Source organism: Pipra filicauda, unplaced genomic scaffold (assembly GCF_003945595.2).
Source record: "Pipra filicauda isolate LSUMZ 115617 unplaced genomic scaffold, ASM394559v2 scaffold7_size6619720_pilon, whole genome shotgun sequence".
Lineage (NCBI taxonomy): Eukaryota > Metazoa > Chordata > Aves > Passeriformes > Pipridae > Pipra > Pipra filicauda.
In genome coordinates this window covers 5817967-5839218 of record NW_024104976.1, presented here as the reverse complement: position 1 = coordinate 5839218, position 21252 = coordinate 5817967, and the positions used below count along the sequence as shown (strand labels likewise).

The 21252-nt window shown below is 38.1% G+C and overlaps 1 protein-coding gene across 3 annotated transcripts in view; it reads left to right on the top strand.

Moving 5' to 3' along the window:
• LRRC49 (leucine rich repeat containing 49) overlaps positions 1–17969 on the top strand; it is a 49423-nt gene extending 31454 nt beyond the window's left edge. The window contains exons 11-18 of one of the 3 annotated variants that reach the window (XR_005566784.1): positions 665–816; positions 1862–2099; positions 3361–3546; positions 6560–6669; positions 7350–7503; positions 9540–9971; positions 10657–10877; positions 13123–17969. Coding sequence is in view for 1 of the 3 variants with exons in the window: in XM_027741792.2 (XP_027597593.1) it covers positions 665–816; positions 1862–2099; positions 3361–3546; positions 6560–6669; positions 7350–7503; positions 9540–9746 (1047 nt within the window). In the remaining 2 variants the exon portion in view is untranslated. The other 2 variants (XR_005566783.1, XM_027741792.2) reach the window with 2 other exon arrangements.
• Positions 17970–21252: the final 3283 nt, after the last annotated feature.

Below are 21252 nucleotides of genomic sequence, written 5' to 3'. Positions count from 1 at the left end.
ATTTGACATGATTTGCATGATTACACAAGAACAAATACTTAATAGAGTTTTAAAATACTGGTTTATTGACAAGAGCAGCCTAGAATACAAAAACTACCTAAAAAAACTACCTAAAAAATATTTGAACTTAGATCTGTTGTAGTCCTGTCCCTGTGTCGATCATGAAAGTAATTTTAATGTTCTGGTTTTATAAAATCTACCTTTTCCATTTTTCAGAAGATGATTTTTTTCAGAGTATGTTGCAATTCCTCTGAAGCCTTAAAGCAGCTGCATGGCTGTCTCAGCTGAAGTGTTGGGGGTGGGACAACAGTGTGCCCTGTTTTGTGGCAGGAGTGTTACAGGCAGCTCCAGACTGTCAAACTGAGACTTCTGTGATTATCCAAACTAAATATTTTAACTTTATGCTTTCCTAAGTTGTGGATTTATTTTGTTACTTTGCTTGTTTCTGTTACTGCAAATCCTGTGAAATTGTTTGCTGTCAGTTACGCAAACTGGCCCTGGAATGGCACGTTGGTTTTAATGAATAACCACCAGCCAGTACTGTCATTTCTTCAGTTTGAAACATTTAAAATGTTTTCAGTAAGCAGCATTTTTCTTTCAGAGCAAACAGATGTGTTGATACTGCCCTGTCTTAACTTAATACGACTCCTGTATCTTGTCTCAGGAAAAGAAGCGGTTAACGATTTGTAACATTGCTCGTCAGTGGGAGATCCAGCAGAACAGAACAGCCCTTGAGGCTTCTTTAAACCAGGATAAGGACAGTGAGCCCTGTCAGATCAATGGCAGTGCTGCATATGTATTTCCTGAGGAAAGCAGGTATTTTATTGGATAATATTTCTACTTGTTCGTGTCTTACATTCCAGGTTGCTACTTCTCACTGTATGACATTGTCAAAAGTACTATATCCAAATCAATCCTGAAAAGATGTCTTACTTATTACTACTGGTCAAAGGGTAATATATATTTAAAAAGTAATAAAACAGCAAGCTAAATTATTAGGTGATTTTACTAAAAAGTGGACAACTTCATGTTTGCAAGAAATGTTAAATATGAATTCCCGAGCCGCCTTAAGACTGTTCATTTCCTTGACAACTTAGATTGTTGCCTTCAGTTGAAATGAACAAAATGAAGATATATTGGCATTGCAAACATTTGTAACCTCTTTGTGTATCAGGAGGTTTCACAGTTGAATTCATGCTCTTACTTTGAACAGCAGCATCTTCTATTGGACTACTTTCACACCCATTATATTTATCAGTAGCGGTTTTTTGACTTAGGAATAAAACTAAGATAATTTTTATATTCTTGGTTTAAAATATATTATCTTTTTAGCTTACTTATTTGCATCTAAAAGGTGACCATCTGGCATTATATAGTTTAAAACACACTTACTTAAATGCTTGAGTGATTGCTCATGTCATAACTCTTACGTTTCACATGGCAAACACAGTGTGAAGGGGACATTGCTTAAATAAATACATTGTTTGAAGTTGTGTTTAGATATCTAAAGCAACACCAAATATGCTAGGTTAGCATTCTGAGTTAACATTTTTAACCAGTTTTTTAAATATGAATGGATTCTTTATTTAATTTTACCCCTCCACCAACTCAAATACACCCAGAGCCCTTATGCTGAAGAAGTAAAACATTTGCAGTGTTACTTGATTGAAAGAGGATTTTTCCAGCCTTCAGTGTTTTTGAACCAGCACCGGGTGGGGTCCTGAAAATGAATGAATGAATGCTGAGAAATGCCATTGTATTTGACAGCTGGGTTTTGGTGAAAGTAAGGACTGTCATTCGTTGATGTTATTATTTCAAAATAGTGTCATTTTATATCACTGTGTTTTTATTTCCTTTGCAGGTCTCTTGATGCAATTCTGAGCAGTGCAGTACAAGGCTTGTCTGTTCTAGAGTCTCATTTAGTGGAAGTGGAAGGGGACACTCTTGGCTTGTATGGTGCAGGAGCACTGGAGTGCCTGGATCGGAACTGGAGTGTTCAAACAGCTGGAATTATTGTCACAGTCTCCTTTATGTTCATAGAATTTGATGAAATTGTTCAAGTGTTGGCAAAACTGAAGATGAAATTCCCTAATTGTGTGGTGAGTGTGCCTCAGGTTTCAGCTCTGTGAACAACTATGGAAGGTGCATTTCCTAATGGAACCTTCCTTTGGCACTGTCACCCTTGAGTGGCTTCATGTCAGTAGATACAGTTATGAATTTACATCTTTTCTTGGTATTATAATGCCAACTTTAACTTGATACTTCTTAAAAATCAATACTTCAGTTTAGATTCCTTTTCAGACTGGTTTTTATTTCTTTTAATTCCTTTGACCTAGCTGATTATTTTGAAGTTGAAAAACTGGTGTGTAAATACAGTCATGCTACTCTATAATATTGTTATGGATCCATGGTATCAGGAGGACCTCATTTGTGTTGTGAGTGCAAAGATTAGATAGTTGATAGGATAAAAAGAAAGAAGTAAAATTGAAGGGAATAGCTAACTCAGTCAGTACAGCTCTTGGAATTACTCGGTTCTTGATGAAGCCAAGCAATAAATAAGATGTCTCTTTAGTATGTCTCTTTTTCATTTTTCTCCTTGGATGTTTAAATCAGTCATTTTGAAGGAAATAGTAAAATAAAGATGACATACATAAGCAACTTGTAACTCAGGCATTATGACTCCCTGCTGCTTTTCAAGGTTTTGAGTCTAACAAAACTTCATGGTTTAATTGAAATAGATGAATTTGTGGGGAGCTTGAGACAAATTTATCCATATTAATGAAACAATAGTTTTGGGTGACGGGAGGGGTGGAATTTGTGGGTGCAGAATCTTAAACTAAATTTTTATGTTCCCTGTCAATTTTTCCTCCTTTTCTTTCCCTCAATAATGCTGCTGTGTAGCCAGATATATGATGCTCATAGGATCATTAGTGTAGGGCACGGTTCAAACACAGCAGGGTATGACTTAGCCAGCGTGTTGTGCCCAAAAAAGTCAGATTTTTGAAAACGTGTGTCGTATTTACTTTTATGTGTAGATGTTGCAGCTGCTTTACTTGCAGAATTAAAGAAAACATTGCTCAAGTAGTATCATTGCTTTTTGTAACACTGAAAATATTGCTGTTAGTAAAGGATTTATGAATTCCTTGGGGGCTGTGAAGTTGACATCTCTTAATATATGTAATATATAAGCAGTTGAAACACTGATGTGTTTTGCTACAAAGACCTCAAGCGGAAAAGAGCTCAGTTGCCTCACCAGCCCCACGGCTGTTTATCCGAGTTTCCAAAATGGAGTGGCACAAAACAGTGGGTTCACTCTTTGCTGTTTATTTATGGAGTTTGCTGTGGTTTGACCCTTCTCAGCACCTGAAGTTCAAGGAGACAAACCTGGTGGCGCTGCAGCAGTTCCACGCCCTGGCCGAGCTGCATCGCATGGAGCAGCTGACGGTCGATCCTCAGGGAAACCCGGTTGTGAACTTCACCTTGTGGAGATACTACGTCCTGTTCAGGCTGAACCATTTCAATCTGCAGAAGATAAATGGAGTGAAGGTAGGACAGTGTCGCTTCTTTCTTCTGATTGGTCTCACGGGGTCAGTTAGCGTTGGTTTTTAAAAGAGCAGATGAGTTGATAATAAAATGAGCACAGCCCTGTCGGGGTCTTTTCAGTACTAGGGGGAAAAAAATGTAAGTAGACTTCACCATGTAATTTGTTGTGAAATAGATATTAAAATTAACACAATTTAATAATGTTGAATACGTGCAATTAATATTAAATAACTCCATGATTTTACATACTTTTAAGAGGCACTTGTTTATTGTGTTTGAGAAGATCACAGTGCTGACATTGAATACTTATGCAAAAGTGTGTGTTTGACAGACTCCTTAGTGATTTACAGCATATGATTATTTAAAATTTAAAATTCCCAGTGTTACAGAATATCATAGAATCATGTTTTCTTCTTTAAGGCTATCACAGGGAAAAGTAACACAACTACTTAAGTAGACTTTTTGTTGCAATCTCGAGGTCAGGAAATTCAGTCTCTGAAGAAAAACTTGGAATTTAGTATTTCTTGGGGAGAATTGAGTAAATGGAGCACACGTAGCACAGCACGATTTTCTGTAGGACATATATCACATCTTAAATATGTATGACAAGAACATTTTTGTCCTCAACAAATTTTTTCAGCCAGACCACACTATATGAAGATGTGCATGCACACAACTTTTTTCCTAGTGTCATTAATCATTTGAAAAGTGTCATAGCCAAGCTGAGGAAAGAGATGAGCTCTGATTGCTGTTTTTCATTATCCTACAGCAGAAATCATGGCATCCAGCTTTGCAGATGTATATCACCTTTTGGATTAACATCAGTAATGGAAAATACTGCTTCAGTGTAAAGAACACAACCCCTGAAGTGTGTTCTCAGACCTTAGATCAGCCGTAGAGAATCGTTTAGATGACAGAAAGGGAAATGTGCAGGTTCTGCTGTTCTGATCACCATTTGTGTGCAATGTTTGTGGAGACTCTTATGTTGCCAACTCTGAGGTTCACAGAGCTGTGAAGTAAAAGCAATATATACTAACTGAATTAACTAAATAAATTGCGTAACTCTGGCACTTTTAAACTGTAAAAAAAACCCTGCATAACAAAGCTTTTACTTTCTCCAGCTCATGTTCCAGGCTAGAAGCTGAGTGTTCATCTCCCCCAACAATGATTCTAATCCCTTGTCCAATTGTTACATTTACTGTGAAGAAGCAAACTCTCTTAGTTGAGAAACACCATTTGAAGTTTTTCCCAGTGACAGTAATCTCAGATTAATTCCAAATTGCGAAGGTTTGCAGTTACCAAACCCTACAGAAAGCTGTACAGCCGTGGTGTGGCACACAGTGTGACAGATGCACCACATTCCCTGAGCTGGGCCTGTTGGCACAGTTGGTGCCTGTCCCCTGCACTTGGCAGGACCCAGGCCTGAAGCCTTACATTTATGTGATACTACCGTTAAATCTTTTTGTGATTAATGGAGCAAACAATGCACTGCAGTAAGAAAGAGAACATGAGTTTTTGTGAACTGGAGAGTGTATTCAGCATTGCTGTCTCTGTTGACCTGGTCCTTATGCTTCTCTTAACATAAATAAATACATTAAAATCACTTTTTTCTCCAGCAGGCATTTCTGCCTGCAGTGGGCTTTGTTTCCCTAGCTGCCTTCTGTGCTCTTTGTTTTAGACCTTTCTTCTGTTACAGGCTGTTCAGCAAGACCATCTACTCCTAGGCTACTAAGTAAGACTTATTTAATTTTAAGTGAAAATGAACAAATCTAAACACTGTGAAAATGGAGTTGACTTTACATTTCTAATTTCCTGGTCTGTGTTTTCTCTGGTGAATTTATCCCTGCTTTATGCTGTTGCAATATAGTTTAGGCAAGAGTAGATTGAATAGTCAATAAACATTAAACAAGAATATAGTAGAAGTCTGTTAATGTGGATCAAAGTTCCATTTTAGTCATACATTTGAATAATATAGAACACAAAGTTTGTCTGGAACTGCTTAGTAAATATTGTGAGTATTGAAGTTTATTTAATAATGGGTTGCTCTCCCAAAATATGTTACAGGATGAACGGAAATTAAATTTGATCCAGAAGTTAAGAAGTCAGTGAGTAAGTTTCATCATCCAGTGTTATCCAGGTCAGATTTAGATGCTCATAAAGATTGCTTCTGCTCTCAGTGGAAAGCCAGGAGTCCAGAAACTGTGCCAACAAACTTTTGGCAGTTGAAGGCAGTTCACAGTCTGGCCATCCACAGGCCATGGTCTCCAGAGGTTATGAGCCAAGACAAACAGAAAACAATAACAACCACCACCAAAAAATGAGCCCCTTCACCTTCTTTACACTTTTCAATTTTGTATAAAATGAATTCTGAAAACTTTTCAAGCATTGAAAATTAGCTTAAAGAGACATCTGTAACTTAGTGTTGACACAACAGTATGGTTGATATTTAGAGAAGTGTAATGGAGGAACACTTATTTTTGGGAGTTGAAAAATGCAGAGAAAATACTTTTTTTTCCCTTTTGAAGTCTCTCTTCCTGTAAGGTCTTCTCCAGGATTCTGCCAAAACAGGAGAGTCTGTAACTTACCTTTTCACATGTGCATGCCCAGAATCTTTCTCCAGCATAACTTAATCAGAAATTTTCCAGTAGACCTTCTGCAAGTACAGACAATATGGAGCAGAATTGCTATGTCTGGCCTTTAGAAAATCAGTGTAAGAAACTGTTATGAAATTCCTCATTTCACAAAGACTGTCATGACATACAGTACATAGATTGGAATTTCCAGGGTTACAGGAAGTCAAACAGGCACCACTACCCCGTTTGGTTTCTTCTAAAGTACATTCGAAGTGCCAGTAAAAGCAAATCTGTTTTGAAGATGTGCCTGGAACAGATCTGTTTGCAGTGCCCTGTGTAACAAGTCTGAGTTAATTCTCCATGTACGTGTGTAATGAAATACGAATGTGCTAATTCTAAAATGTAGCTTTTTTCCTTTTTGTGGCCTTCCCACTCCCTCACAGGTCACTGAAGATGATGTTGTAAAGGCAGAAAGGCTCTTTGGCATCCTGGCATATGTAGCATCTTCTGAGCTGCCACATTATCGTGTACTTTCATTATTTGGAGAATCCAGGTAAAACACAATGAACAGAACTGAGATTTGTCCAGAACGTGTTGTTTAATTCTTTTGCACACTGTTGTGGTAAATTCTTTTTGGGTAAAAAGATAATTTCACAAATTCTGTCCTACGGATGATAAGTCCTCTGCATATTGCACAAGTGTAACCATCTCCTGGTCTTTGTAGCCAGAGGTTTTCACACAATTTGTGTGAAGTCTGCTGAGTAAAGTGAAAAGGCACATGCACACAAATGTACTGCTTGTTCAGTTCTCCAGTTGTATTGGTATTGGTGAAGACTTGTGGACTTTGACAGTGAAAACTGGCTATTTTTCGTGGGTATTTTATAGTGGGTGACTGTAACAGTTAACAGATTTAGTTGTACTGTAAAAAAGAGGTGCTTAAACCCCTCTATTTTTAGTCTTCTATAAATGAGTACTTAATACAAGTTCAAGCTGCAAGACTTCCTATTTGGAGATGCTGTGTGATATATGTCAAGGTCAATTGTATAGAGGCAAATTAATGAAGGAATATCTAGAATCATATGTATTTCCAATAACTTGAGGATGCAATATACTTGAAAACTCAAAAATATATGTTCAAAAGGAGAAAAAAAAAACCCTCACAATCACTAGAAACATCTGCACTTGAAAAAAAATTCCAATAATTAGGACTGTAAACCTCTTATCTTTTCACAGGAGGAAGCAATTCCATTATCTGCTAGAGGGAAAGGGCAAGAAATCTGGGGTTGGGAGTGAGGAAAGTAGTGATAACAGAAGAAATGGGGGGGAAAGCACAACTCGAGCAACATTGAATTACATGACAAAGGACTTCCATATGGAAAAGCTTGAGGTAAGTGTATCATTAAAAGTACTTTCATTCTCTATTAGGTAACCTTAGGCTACCACCCATGGAATTTGTCTAGATATCAAGTTTCAGCTGTTGAGAATGATGGTTTTAAAATATCACTGCTTAACATATTTACATACCTGATCAAACACTTCATCTGACTGATCTTTGCCAGAGTATTGGAAAATGCTCAGTTTCTCTTTACTGAGGTAGTTGCTGAACAGTGCCACTGTCTCAGAAATACATTCTCACCTACAAGCCTTATGTTCATGACAAAATGTACCTCAATTATTAAAATATAAGAAGTGAGCACAGTTTTTTACAAAGAAAAATGTATATTGCACGTGTTAGATTTTCCCAAAATGAATTGGTGAAGGAACACCTTGACACAGCACTTTAGAGACTGTAGGCTGTAGTAATAAAGAGCTCTTTCCTAGCTTTTAAATGAGCTACAGGCAAGTAAATATATATGAAATGTGTTAGGTTTAATTATTAATAAAACTGCAAGCTGGCTTGTTTCAGACAAGTGCATCAGTCACGGTTGTTTTAGTTTGTGTTTCTGATCTGCTCACTCTTTTGCTTGGGCAGAGGGAAATTGTTCCCAGAGGGAACATGATTCTTTCAGCCACAGTCTCCTTTCTGAGCAGTCATCATGAGTTCTAGCTGTATACACCCTAATTGCCACATTTGTCCCATTATTTGCTTTTTACTTGTGTAGAAATAGATGAATCCTCTAGTGCAAGAAATTTAAGCAAGTTCAGTAATCACTGAATTCAGTTATGGCATTGTGGCTTTGTTATCTCAGATCCACAGCATAGAGCAGAGACAGTGACTGCATGTGTGGAGGGATTAAATTAAGAAAACATTTTGGTTTCAAAAGCTGTGATTGTAGCTCTTAAAACTTTGAATAGCATGGAGTAAGGCAGTGAGGTATTCCTCTTGTCCTTTACCATGGAACAAGCACTATAATATAATAAAACAAAATAAGCTTGGTATTTGTGCAGTCCATTAAATATATGTATTGTTTTCTCTTCCCAGTGCAGCAATTCCCACCTTGTCCTTGGCTATAGCACTATGTTTGCAGCAGATATTGCAGGATGTAAGATAGGCAAAACCAGCTGCTTCCAGTTCCCCATCAGCAGTAAACTAACATGATAAATGCACCTCAATAACCATGTTGGTAAAGATAACAGTCTTGAGTCATTGTTTAATAATTTGGGTTTTTAGCAGAAACCACTGGAAAGTATTTTCTCTTCTTCATCGCTCACTGAAGAAAACTTCTGTTTGGGTGGCCTGAAGCATGATCTAGCATTTTAAACAATGCCATAAATCAAACTAGTTAGACATTTAGCACCAATGTAACTTATTGTTCAAAGCTTATGATGGCATTTTATAGAAACTTTGCAGAAACAGAGATTAATACTGTTGGAGTTACTAAAATGCAGAGCTAGTAGCTGCACAAGGCACCGTATCTTTTTATTAGTTTTTAAAGGTTCAGCTTGCTTCAGTATCTAATGTAATGCTCATTAGGAACCATGCACTTGCCAGAGTGCCTGTTGAAAAGGATATGTACTGGCATGTTTTTCTATGGCAATATGCTTGTTAGGGCAGGTAGATAAACGTGTACTCTCCAACTGTTGTGCTGTGATGATGAAGTGCTGGAAAGGGAGAGAAGGAAGAAAAGTGGTTTAGTGCTTTATAGTTTCTGTAAATTTTCACTGTGATACCAGAAGGCAACAAAAATAGTTAATGCTGTTAAAAGTTATTTATGACCACTTAAAAGTTGATTTCAGATAATTAATGAATTAATATAGAATGGATATTATGAATACACTAAGATTCTGTGGCTCAACACAGACCCTGGGCCATGAGACTTAAAACTAAGAGAAGAAAGTGCACAATAACCTCTTTGCCTGTTAATTGCTACGTCCCTTAATTCATGAAATTTCTGTGTTTGTTTTTTTTTTTTATTTACTCTCGTTTAACCTTTTTTTTTCCCCCCTCTTCCTTATACAACGTGTAATGGTTCTCTCATGCAGGAAATCAAGGAAAGGAAAACATTTTGCCGGACATACGTGGAGAACTTGGTGAAAGAGGCAGCTGACATCAACCTGAAGAACGAGTCGCTGCAGAAGCTCTGGCCTCAGATGTTCATCGAGCTCGTCAGGGATGCAGTGATAGAAATCCGCAATAAAAATTCCTACATGAAGCTCTGCTTGCAGAGGATCACTGAGCAAAAACAGTAGAGCCAAGGAGTGTTGCCTTGCAAGCTTTTGGGATCAGTATTCCATCTTGTTTTACAAACTTCATCCGGTAGAATATAGAATTACCATCACTATGGCACACTTCACCTCCCCACCCAGAGGGATGCCTTTAAATCTTAATCAACTGTCAATAATTTTGAAATACAAGTTTACTTTCATACTGCTTCAACAATGCTTCCTTGGCCAACTAAAGCAGTGAGAGCATTGGTGAGATAACTCGGTGATTGTCGTGTTTTACTAAGTTATTGTTTATTTTTTTCTGCTACCCTTGATTCTGTAGTGCTACAGCATTGATTTTTGAGGAACAAATTTACAATGCTTGCCTTATTTTTTTATTGAACACTTTTCAATTGTCACCTTTTTGACTGCTGCTGTTTAGGAAAAAAAAAAATCAAAAATAGTAGCTGATTTTTTTATGACCAAAAGCTAATAAATTATTTTTACACCCTAAACTCGATGAAGACTTATTATTGTTGCTTAACCTGTGAGATTATAGAACAGTTTTTCACATCAGTGTCATGAGTGCTCAGCATATTGGCATTTAATGAGCCAGATTCTCAACTGAACAAATTGCCCAAACTTGATTTCAGATGTTTTTCATTAATTTCACTAATAAGTTTGTGTGAATTATTATAGGTAAAATATGAACTCAAGGTAGCTCACTTAAGCTTTATTTTTGTTGTGTTAAAATATGTTAATATAATTTATTTTGTTTCTTGATTACTAAGTTATTTACTTCTGAAGTTTGCCAAGATCAAATGAGCTAAAGTGCATGCATTACATTTGGTAAGGAGACTGATGACTACTATTGAGTTGTAATTCATTTCTGTGTGACTGTGTGAAAATTTCATATTATCAATAAAAATAAATTCTTCAATTTTACCCTTCACAGATACTGTAAAGAAGTACTGTGTGCAAAGAAAAGACTTAATGCTGCATGAAGAGATGAGACACAACTTGCCCCTAAAATCAACTGTGAATGGGTAGAAAAAAAACCACATTCCATAGTACAGTAACTTCCACTGTAAACACCTTGCCAGCTTCTGTCCAGAAATTCAACTTAAGAACTGGTAGCAGGTCCAGCTGATTCCCATGGCTGGCATTCATGCCCAGGTAGAAAGTTGTGCCATTTAAACTTAATTTTTTAGTTCCATTGTATTTTAACTAAAAGAATCCAGAATCTTAGTGCATTGTTTTACTTTGTTCAAATTGTTCTTATTTTACTTAAGCTCATTTATAAAAAACAAACCAAAGAAAACTTCCTGCAAGGGTTTCTATGGCTCAGAACTGAATTTATTTTTAAACTTTATCTGGAAAAGACTCTCTGGCAAAGCAGAGATGCAGATACAGTTTAGTAGGTTTTTATACCTTGAAAATCATGGAATCATAGGAAGGTTTGGGTTGTTCTTGAACACTTCCCGGGATGGGGCAGCCACAGCTTTCCTGGACAACCTGTGCCAGGGCGTCACCACCCTCACAGGGAAGAATTTCTTCCTTATATCTAATTAAATCTGCCCTATTTCAATTTAAAGCTATTCCTTCTTGTCCTATCACCACATACCCTTGTCCAAAGTCCCTCTCCAGCTCTCTTGGAGCCCCTTTAGTTACTGGAAGGAGTTTGAGGTCTCCCTGGACCCTTCTCCAGGCTAATCAGACCAAACTCTCTCAACTTTGAATGAGTAGCAGGAATCAGGTGTTTTGGGATCTGCTTGCATTCTGGTCCAGGTGGTGTATCTAATTTGTCAGAGAGAATGCATTTTCAGAGCATGTCCCGGGTTAACAGTGACATCCATCATGTTAATGCAGTTTTCCACTTGGTTTATGTTATATGTGATGTTCTAGACCATACTTGCAGGTGGTTGGTTTTCAGCCTTCATAGAATGTAGTGGAGGTTAAGTCACTTAAATTCTAAGGAAATGTTAGAATTCCTGAAGAAGCTGCTCCAGCACTTGAGAGAATTTAATAGAAACAGTCGCCCATCTGGGCTTTTTGAACTGCTTCATGGAATTTATAGGAAGATTAGTGTATTTGATAGGATTTTTTCCCTTTGCACTGGAAAATTGCACTCTCGTTTTATGGTGCATTTTATTAAGGGAACAAATGAAGACCCTGCAAAATGTGAGCAAAGGAGAGTTTACATTTAAGAAATAACCAGTGTAGAAATGCTCATGGAAAAGTGTTTTGGATCCATCAGTTACTTCACATCATTTCTGTGAAGGGGGTGGGTGGAGCAGTTCCAGCTTCTGCAGGGGGACAGGAACCTTGGCAGCTGTGGAAGTGCAGAACTCTCCTGATGATGTAGCTGGAGCAGATGGGCCCCTTTTGAATCAGATTCAGCAGCAATGAAAGACTGGGGGGGGAAAAAGTGTTTTAAGAAGGGTGTATTGGTTTAGAGGAACAGGAAGTTCTCCTTGGGAAAATCCAGAGAAAAGCCAGACTTTCTGATATTGAGGCTTTAGAAGCATAATCCTGATTGGGGGCTTTAAGGTAGGGCCTAGAAAAACCTAAGATAAGTAAATCAGAGGATATTGAGGGTGAGTTGTAGAACCATCTCCTTAAAATGCTCTGTATTCCCAGTGGTCTGTGAAAGCTGCCAGTTTGGACTTTTTTCACTAATAGCAGCTGTTTCATAACAGGATTGCTAAATGGCTGAAGTAAGGGGTAGCTGGGCAGCTATAATAAATAAAAGATTAATGTTGGGCTGCTTATGTTCTTTTCACATAAAATCAGTAGGAAAATTGTTACTAATTCTTTTTAGGAAACAAGTGAATGATGGATTAAAGAGATGTTAGACCTAAGAGTACATAGAAGTTTCAGTAGCCAGGGGATCTTAAAATTGTTTGCCTGCTATATGTCATTACTGTGTTTACCCAAATAATTTGTAACCTAATTTGTAATTTCATGTAGACTCACAAGATATATTCCTGTAGTTCATTACTGAAGAGTTTTCAAGTACCTAAAAATTTGAAGGTCATATAAGAAGTAAATTCTTAGATTTTCTGAATTTTTTATGGTTACAGGTATAATTTGAGGAGTTAAAGTAACCTTTAAATGCTGCATAAAACCAAATTTTGATATTGTTATTATTTCATTGATATCCCATCCAGAATGGACTGTTGTGATCCCCTAATGTAGCCTGACTTTGTGCACAAGACAGGAGCTATTACTATAAAATATCTGTATTTACTCTGACTAGAAGTCATCCTAAGGGTTAAAAAAATACTGTGTTGACTTTTAAGTCTTATGAAAACTTTTTTCGCCGTTGATTTTTGGATTATTTGTACAGTTTCATTATTTTCTGAGAGGAATTTCTGCTGTATCCAGACAAGGGAAGATAATGATGTTATTTTTTTTTCAGTTTCAGTTTAGCTGTATCACACGTGAAGGCCTCATTATGTGATGCAGAGTCACTGTTATGCAAGTGAAATTTGATCTTCGGTAAGGAGGCTGATGAAGGGCCGAATTTCCTTTTGATCTGAAAAAGTCCTAGAGCTGCAAATGTGCTGCCACAGTGGAGCAAAGGGAGAACAGATTCCCCTGATGCAAACCAAAAGCTGATGCAGTCAGTTACGAGGGAAAAAAGGTACTGGGAAGAGGTTTAAACTGAGCACAGAACTAACTAAAAGTGCCTCACTGCCTGGGACCAAGTGATAGATCTGAATCTGGAAATAGCTGAAAGTTGTTTACAAGTGAATTATTCATACTTTAATCAAGTAAACTACTTAAAATAACGACAATAATAAAAAGGTTAACTTATTAAAACACTGGCCATCTACAGATTAAGCTAGGCTATTGTAGAACCAGTACTAAGTCCACAATCTATGTATACATTCTGTAAATTCAGGACAAGCAGTTGATTTTTTTTTTTAAAGGAGCTATAGGGCTGCAAAAGTAACAAACAATGATACTTTCAGTTGCTACTTTTAATCATAGTGACACATCAGCATGAACTGCTTTTTGCTAACTAGTTTATTTAAAGAAGTTAAGCCAAATACTTGCTATTTCATATTATTAAGCAATATCCATAAAGATGTGATTTAGATTGGGAGGTCTGTGTGCATATTCAGAATCACAATAGCAGCTATTTGCTTTGATTGGGAAAACAGACTTCTTGGATGTGTTTCTGTTTCCACATCATCCAAACTCTGCTACATCTTGAAACCCAGTTTCAGTGAAATTATTTTTCTTTTTAAGTTGGAAGCATCATATTTTTGGTGCATTTTAAGACTTGGTGTTTTGTTGCACATGTGTAGAACAAGGACAGGAAAGAGGAGACTATCTGAGTTTGTTCTGTTGTCTGATAAGGTGGCTTTTGCTCGAAAGTGAATATAAACTGTTTGGGGTTTTTTTCATATGAAAAAGTAGACAGTGTAGGCTACACAGACATTAGACAATCTTAGAAAAAGCTGATAGGTATCTGCTTACACACATCACCTCAGAGCTGGATTTTCTTGAGCATAAGCTCAAAGAAATTGAATCTATGGGACTGTTTATACAACCCAAGCATTAATTTTGTTGGCTAGATTTGCTAGGCTTCTGCTCTCAGAGGAAGAAGGAAAAACTCATCTGGAGGAACTCCTGTCTCTGCTGTGGTGAAAACAGCATTTCTTTACAAGCTGTGTACTGGGCCTTACATGCCATGCTTGTGTACAGATGGAGTGCACAGATGCTTCTGCTTCTTGTATCAAATGTCAGGAAATCCTGGTGAAGGATCAAGAAGTCTTAATGGGGGAAAAGGTGACTCTTCTTGAATTCTACATTGTATGGTTTTGGTGTTTGGGGTTTTTTTTTTCAGTTATAGATAGATATATTTCAAGCAGAAACATACTTGACTGATGAAAGCACACTGAGTGTATAAAAAAGCAGAAAACTGTAGGTTAGAATATTTGTATCAAATCCAGCATTAGAAGTGTCCAGCATCCCCAAGGAAAATGGTTGGTACAAGGCAACCCTATATTCCTTACTACTGATACATTGACTTGAGGATGCCCTTATGGGTACCTGTTTTATCCAGCTATCTGGAAAACCCTGAAGGCTTCCTGATTGCTGTGGACTTGGATTGATTGGTACAGTGCAAAATAATGTATCAAGACAGCAGGATCGGATTTCTCAGTCATGGGTTCCATTGGTTCATGCTTATCCCCACCTTTTGCTGCAATCTTCCCAGTTAGGTAGGTACTTGCATATTCAGGAAAATCTTGTGTGCAGCCTTCATTCTTATATAGTGCATGGCATCTGGAGTATTGCTACATCCATAACTGGGACTTTCCAGTTCCAGACCAACTGTTCCTTTCACTTCTGTTTGACTAACGTGTGTATCCCAGGGGTTAAATGCTGCAATTATCCATTTTACACCTAACAAAACTGGAACTTATAAGGAATACTGAGCAGGTCATAAACAAGTTCATTATTTCTGGAATACTAGACATAGATAACATCAACAGCACTAACCTTTTAAAACAGTGAGAATGATACCTGTCTAGAGTAAAGGTAAGGAAAAACCTTTCTGTGTGTAGTGTGGAGCACTTACCACTTTAGCACAGGAGAAGATAGTCTGGAATGATAATGGTTTCCATCTATTTATAATGTATCATTAGACAAGAGGTTGAAAAGTTAATTCAGATTACAGTGGTGAAGAAATTGTGCCTGTGAATGTGATGTTTGTCCTACATGCCAGTGTAGTCTAGACTTCTTACTTAGTCATGCAAGTAACAGTGATATTAATGTAATTTACATTCAAATGAAAGAAATCATAGTGATATGTAGAGAAACTGTGACTTTACAGAGATAAAAATTGAGTTCATTGATTAGCTATTATGTGACACTTAGAAATTATATAGTGACACAATATGTGCTATAGTTTGTGTTCTATATGGGTGTGTAGCACATTTGCTGCCTGTGTGCATTAGGCTGCAATGATCCATGCTTTCTAATAAAGTAAGGAAATACTTCTGAGGGATGATGAAAGAAGCACAGAGTGCAGATTTTTCAGTTTCTAACTCAGCACTGACAATAGAGTATATTGAGCTTCATACAACTGCTGTATCCTGGGTAAAGTGCACATGTTGGAGCTTCCAGAGTCATTTGACTATGAAGCTGTTGTGAAAGTCTTCTCTGCAGATGTACTAATGCAAGATTTAAATGCAAATCAACATCCTGCTGAAGATTCTAAAAGGTATTTGCATTGATTTATGCTCTTTATTAGGATGCATAATCAAAACAGGAAGATCTAAACCAGGTAACCTATGTGAGCTAAAACCTTGATGCTGTTGAAGTTGTTGCAAGTGACAATTTATATTTATGGTGATGACATCTATGTCTCAATCATCTGTGCTGACTAGAGGAAAATAGACACTTCTACAGTGTGAAAAATCTGATTTGTTTTAGATGTCCATCTTTTCAATGAAGTAGAGTTGCCTATTCTTTTTTTTCTTCCCCTGTTAAGGTAGTCCAGGCAGTCATCCAGATGTTGATGTCTGCAAAAGTTTGGATTTGTACAGACAAGTTCCATCCTTCCCACCTGTTGCCTGCTTCCCTCTCATGTGATTAAATCCAGTGTTTTCTGCCACGCCAGTCAGAGCCCACAGAAGTAGCCCTTTGTATGATGAACAGGCATGTGCTCTGCTTGGCTTTGGGGTAAAATCTGAGTATCCTAGATTTCCAAAAGGAGACATGCTAGTCTTCAGTGAAGCCTTGTCACACTTGAAAAGGCTTTGAGGTCTGGCACACAGACTCAGGGTCCTCAGAACACAGGTTCTCTCCTCTGCTCTTTTGAATGCATATATTGCTGAAGGGGGGAGAGAGACTGGATTGGAGTAGACATTGTTAGACAGCAGATAACTGCTTTTTCACTCAGGTCGTTGCAAAAGCATATGCCTGTGAGTAGTAAAGAGTGTTGCAAAATATGTTAAATGTGTTTGGTGACAAGCCAGAAATACATGTGTTAAACATGTCAAACTAAGCAGCACATCTCCATTGTCAGGCACAGCCCTTTCTGTGGTGGGGAGCTGACTGGTTGCAAGGCAGCTGCTGTCTCTTGTAAGGGATTATTGTGCTGGGCAACTGCAAAGAAAGTAGGTCATTTGCAGATAGTATGGGTGTTCAAGTTGTTGAACAGATTCTTCATATATTCTGCAGGGTATCATTCTCAGAATTTTCAGATTTATTTAAAGGAAAAATTGCTTCAGAGATGTGAGGGACCCTTTAGCTTGGCTGTTAAGAATTTTTTTTTAAAAGTGCACAAATCTGTGTCTCATTGCTGCTTGTAGAAGAAACCAAAAAGGAACCACAGGTGGTCTGAGAAAGTTGTATTATTTGTTCTTCCTTCTTTGTTGGTACTGAACTTTTGCCCTTGCTTGATGATGCTGTAGCTCACTCACCCTCAGGGATTAACTAGAGGCTGTGTCAGGAAACTATTTTAATAGAACTAGGTGTGCTCAGGGCAGTCTCCAAATTCCATCAGCATATGGTGCCATCTAAGATTAGTCATTTATTTTCACACCTTCCATCAACACCTCACTTTAATAACCTTTGTCACGTCGCAGGGACAAACTACCATTTTGATAATGTGCTCCTCAACATGTGACCTGTGAATGTGTTTGAGGTCTTTCAGTGGAACAGATGAGTGTCAATTGTAAAAATTCTCCTATTAGAATATTTAGTGTAAGGTGTCTGTGCAGCCTTACTGCTGACTGGCTCTCAGTTTTTATTCTGTTACTGTTATAAAATACACTTGTCAAACACCTCCAAAATGGTATTTAGAGGAGACTATAGGATAAAAAGCTGTGCCTTGGTGAGGGTCATCCCCTCATGGCCTACATTTTAACAGCAGCAAGAGTGAAAGAAAAACACTTATTTGCATTACTTATCTGGCAATGGGCTGACAAAGGTGTTAAGGTAGCCAGGTGCTGTTTATCTCATCTGTGCTGTATATTAAGTGTGGGGCAGCTACAGAGAATGAGGCAGTCTTGTGTATTTTTAGAGGTGTGAGAACTGTTGTGGGGAGCCAAATCTTTCCAAATTTCCCCTCCCCTACTCTGCTGAGGAGGCTCTGACTTTCCCCACCCTTTGTTTCCAAGCTGCAGTGTATTCTGTTGTTATTTAAGGAAAATACTGTCAGCACTGCTTGTGTGTTTGTTTGTTTTGCCCGTTCCACCCATAGCATGTGTGGAATCTGTGATAAATAAAACGCACTGAAAGCAGGTATTTTTGTGTGAGCTTATGTGCTAAGCATTTAATATCACTTTGAAATATTTATTGATTTAGAGGAGTCTTTTACTCTTGATTCTTTCCTACATGTGTGTTTCAGAATGCTATCAATTCAGTGATTCCTAGTCTAAAGCATTTGGAAATCTAGAACAGGATTGCCAAGTCTTGCTTTTTTATTAGTATTTGTGTAGTAGGGGGTTTTTTAATGACAATTTGTGATACAGCTAAAAATCTTGTAAAACTTTAAGTAGGTTCTTGGAAATTGTCTTTAGAAGATCAAATAAAAATTATTTCAAAGTTTTGGCTGAAATTTTTTCACCTATTTTAGACAAAGCTTTCAAAGGCTTGTTTCCTTAACTATTCAAAAGACAGTTTTGTGATGTGCTTCAAACTACTTCTTTCATAAAATCTGTTTTTTCAGAGTGATTCACAGAATCTTCTAGAGATTAACTTGGTGAGTGTAATTGTTTATCTTGTTCTCATTCTGGACTAAAGTGATATGATGCTGTTTGACTTTCTTCTTTCTAGCATTGTGTGATGACATCAGTCTTCACATCAGAGAAAATTAGAGCTTGAAGCTACAACATATTCTTGGCAGGAGTTATGATACTGGAATCAGGATTTTGGCTAGGGCAGACTCCAGGGTGATCTCCTGGAAATGAAGAACAACAGTTACTTGTACACTTAAACCAAGCAGTTACATGCAGCTTGTTTACTGGGGGTCAATAAAGGTTTTTGTTCTTTAATTATTTTTTATTTTGTTATTGGGATTCTTGGAAAATTTTCATCTACTTTCAGATCTGAGAAAAAATTGCTTGCATTGGTAGCAAATTATATCATTCCGTTCCTAGGAGGATCTTGGAAGGGATTCTTGCAGCTGCATCTAGAAGTTTAGGGTCTCTTCTTATCATATAGAGGTGAAGAAAGTGGTTATTTTTGTGACTGGAATGGAGATAAGGAGCAAACCAGGTCAAACTTTGTAATTTTGGTCTTCCTGTTTTTACCTCTCTGAGACTATTGAGAAGGGGAGGGAGAGTTGGAGGGGTGGCAAGAGTGTGGGCTGTGAGATAGGAAGAGGGACTAGAATGGTGATCTGAAATTGGGAAATAGGCCTGTTTGAAGGGCTCCTTCAGGAACATGGGGAACTGGCAAACCAGCCTGCTCTGGTGCAGAGTGCTGTGGAGGAGAGGAAGGCCTGCAGGACTGCAGTGGAGTGAAGTGGAGAGCTAGACACGGGGAAGGGGGAGCTGGGAGCCAGGAGTGCAACTTTGATTTCAAGCCTGTAGAGTTTGGCAGGTCTCTGCAATTTTGAGTAAGAAATATGTGCACCCCAACCTCAGTGAACATTTGTCTTTTTCTCATAACATTCTTTAACTGTTCTCTTTGGTTGCTCTCCCAGCTCGTTCCAGAAGGCAGCTTTCTGCAGGCTGTGTTAAAGCAGGATGCCTCTGGCCTGTGTCAGGTCAGGATTTTACATCACTGTTGAGTATTTGCTACTACTTTATTTACTTTGGGAATGCCTGGTGATCACTTTATAAAATGACAAAGAATAGCTCTATCATACAAATACCTGTCGGGTTAGAAAGGGTAGGCCCTTTACAAGCAGTATTGATAATCCTTGCTGCGTGATGTCTCTCTCCTGGCACTCCACCAGAGACATTCCCAGGCACCTTATGAAAACCAGGAACTGTGCAAACTTTCCTGCAAGTCTGTGGCACCCATCATCTTTGTGTTTTCTGCAGGGAGCAGTTACCTGCTCACTGCTGTTAAAGGCTTAATACATTTCTCAAAAAGCATTTTCGCAGTTCTGTGTTAGAGCAGATAAACTTAAGAGAAATTCAAGGTAAATGAATTGTTCTGTTGGGGCAGCAGCTTGTTCCCATCTGCTGCCTTTGCCAAAAAGTTGGCAGATCTTTTCAGCAGGGATGAAAGATGGCATCGAGGATAAAGTGCCCCCAGTGCTAATTTGAAAAGCAGTGCAAGTGGGTGAGAAGTGGTGGGTGACTGCAGCTATGGATGGACACCTTTCCTTGGTGCTGCACAGATCTGAGCAGAAAATGTTCTACTGGCAAATGTCATGCACATGTGTTAAAGGTTTGAAAAGAGGGGTCGGAATTTTTTCCCAATATCAATCCCCCCCACACACATCCGTTTTTTTCCAGGGTGGGGGGAGGCAGGAAGGAGCCACTTGCTGTTTATTTGGTTTTGTTAATAAAGAGCTGTTGTTTTCCCTCTCCTCACCTGAACCCTCTTAATTTCAAAGTTGTAAAGTAACGTGGAGGGAGAAGGTTGGCTTTTCTTTTCTGCCCCCCCCAACGGACATTTGTGTCTTGCTGAACTAAGACAACATGGAAATTTGCTGTACTGTTCCCTTTCCAGGTATGTAGCAGGGGAGGGTCTAACCCAGACACGTATTCCCCTTTGGTGGGAAGAAGTTTATGGTTTGAGCTGGCTTAGATTAGTGTCTAAGGACAGAATAGGACCATTCAACTTTTAATGCTGTCTAGGAAATCACTTCCTAATCTACCAACAGTCCAGTGCTCAGGGTCTTCCTCATACATGGGATTTAAGAGGATGGTCTGTTATTTCAGGATTCACTGACATTGCTATGGTGCTGACCTTGAGCAAAACGTGTTTGCAAAACCTGTGCAAATCAAAGGCCTCAGGTCTGAAAATACTCCTGAATGGTGTGGTGGCTTGGAAAATCAGAGACAAACATGAAAAGAATCTTCAAACTGGTCCAAAATGTTTCTTAAACAGAACAGTTATGTTACAGAAAATGTTGCTGTTACTCCATTATGCCTCTCCCAAATATTTAAAAAAGAAATAAAAAGGTATTTTCTCTGGCAGGACTTGAGCTTTAGGCTATAGATCAAACAGGTTCATACATTTTTCTGGCCTCTTCTTTTAAATTTTGTTTTTTGATTGATTTCTTTATATTCCCATCAACATCTACTCATATTATATTTCAGAGTGGTCTGGCCAACAGTCTTGATACAGAGACAAAAATCTTTAGTCTTATTTAACCAAGCTGGTAAGAGATCTATATTTTCATCCTGAAGTCTGGGGCTGTCCTTGCAATATGTTACAGGAGTTCTGTCTCAAGATTTTCAGAAGTTTCTGACACTGAATAAGTATTTAAATGCTATTAAATGCTACTTCATTGGCATTGAGCTCTGAGCTCTTCTTTTCTGGAGCTGCAACTAAAATCAATGACTAAAATCAATGTAGCAATATTAATTCTCATTCTTCTAATGTGCCTGGATGCCACAGGGAATTG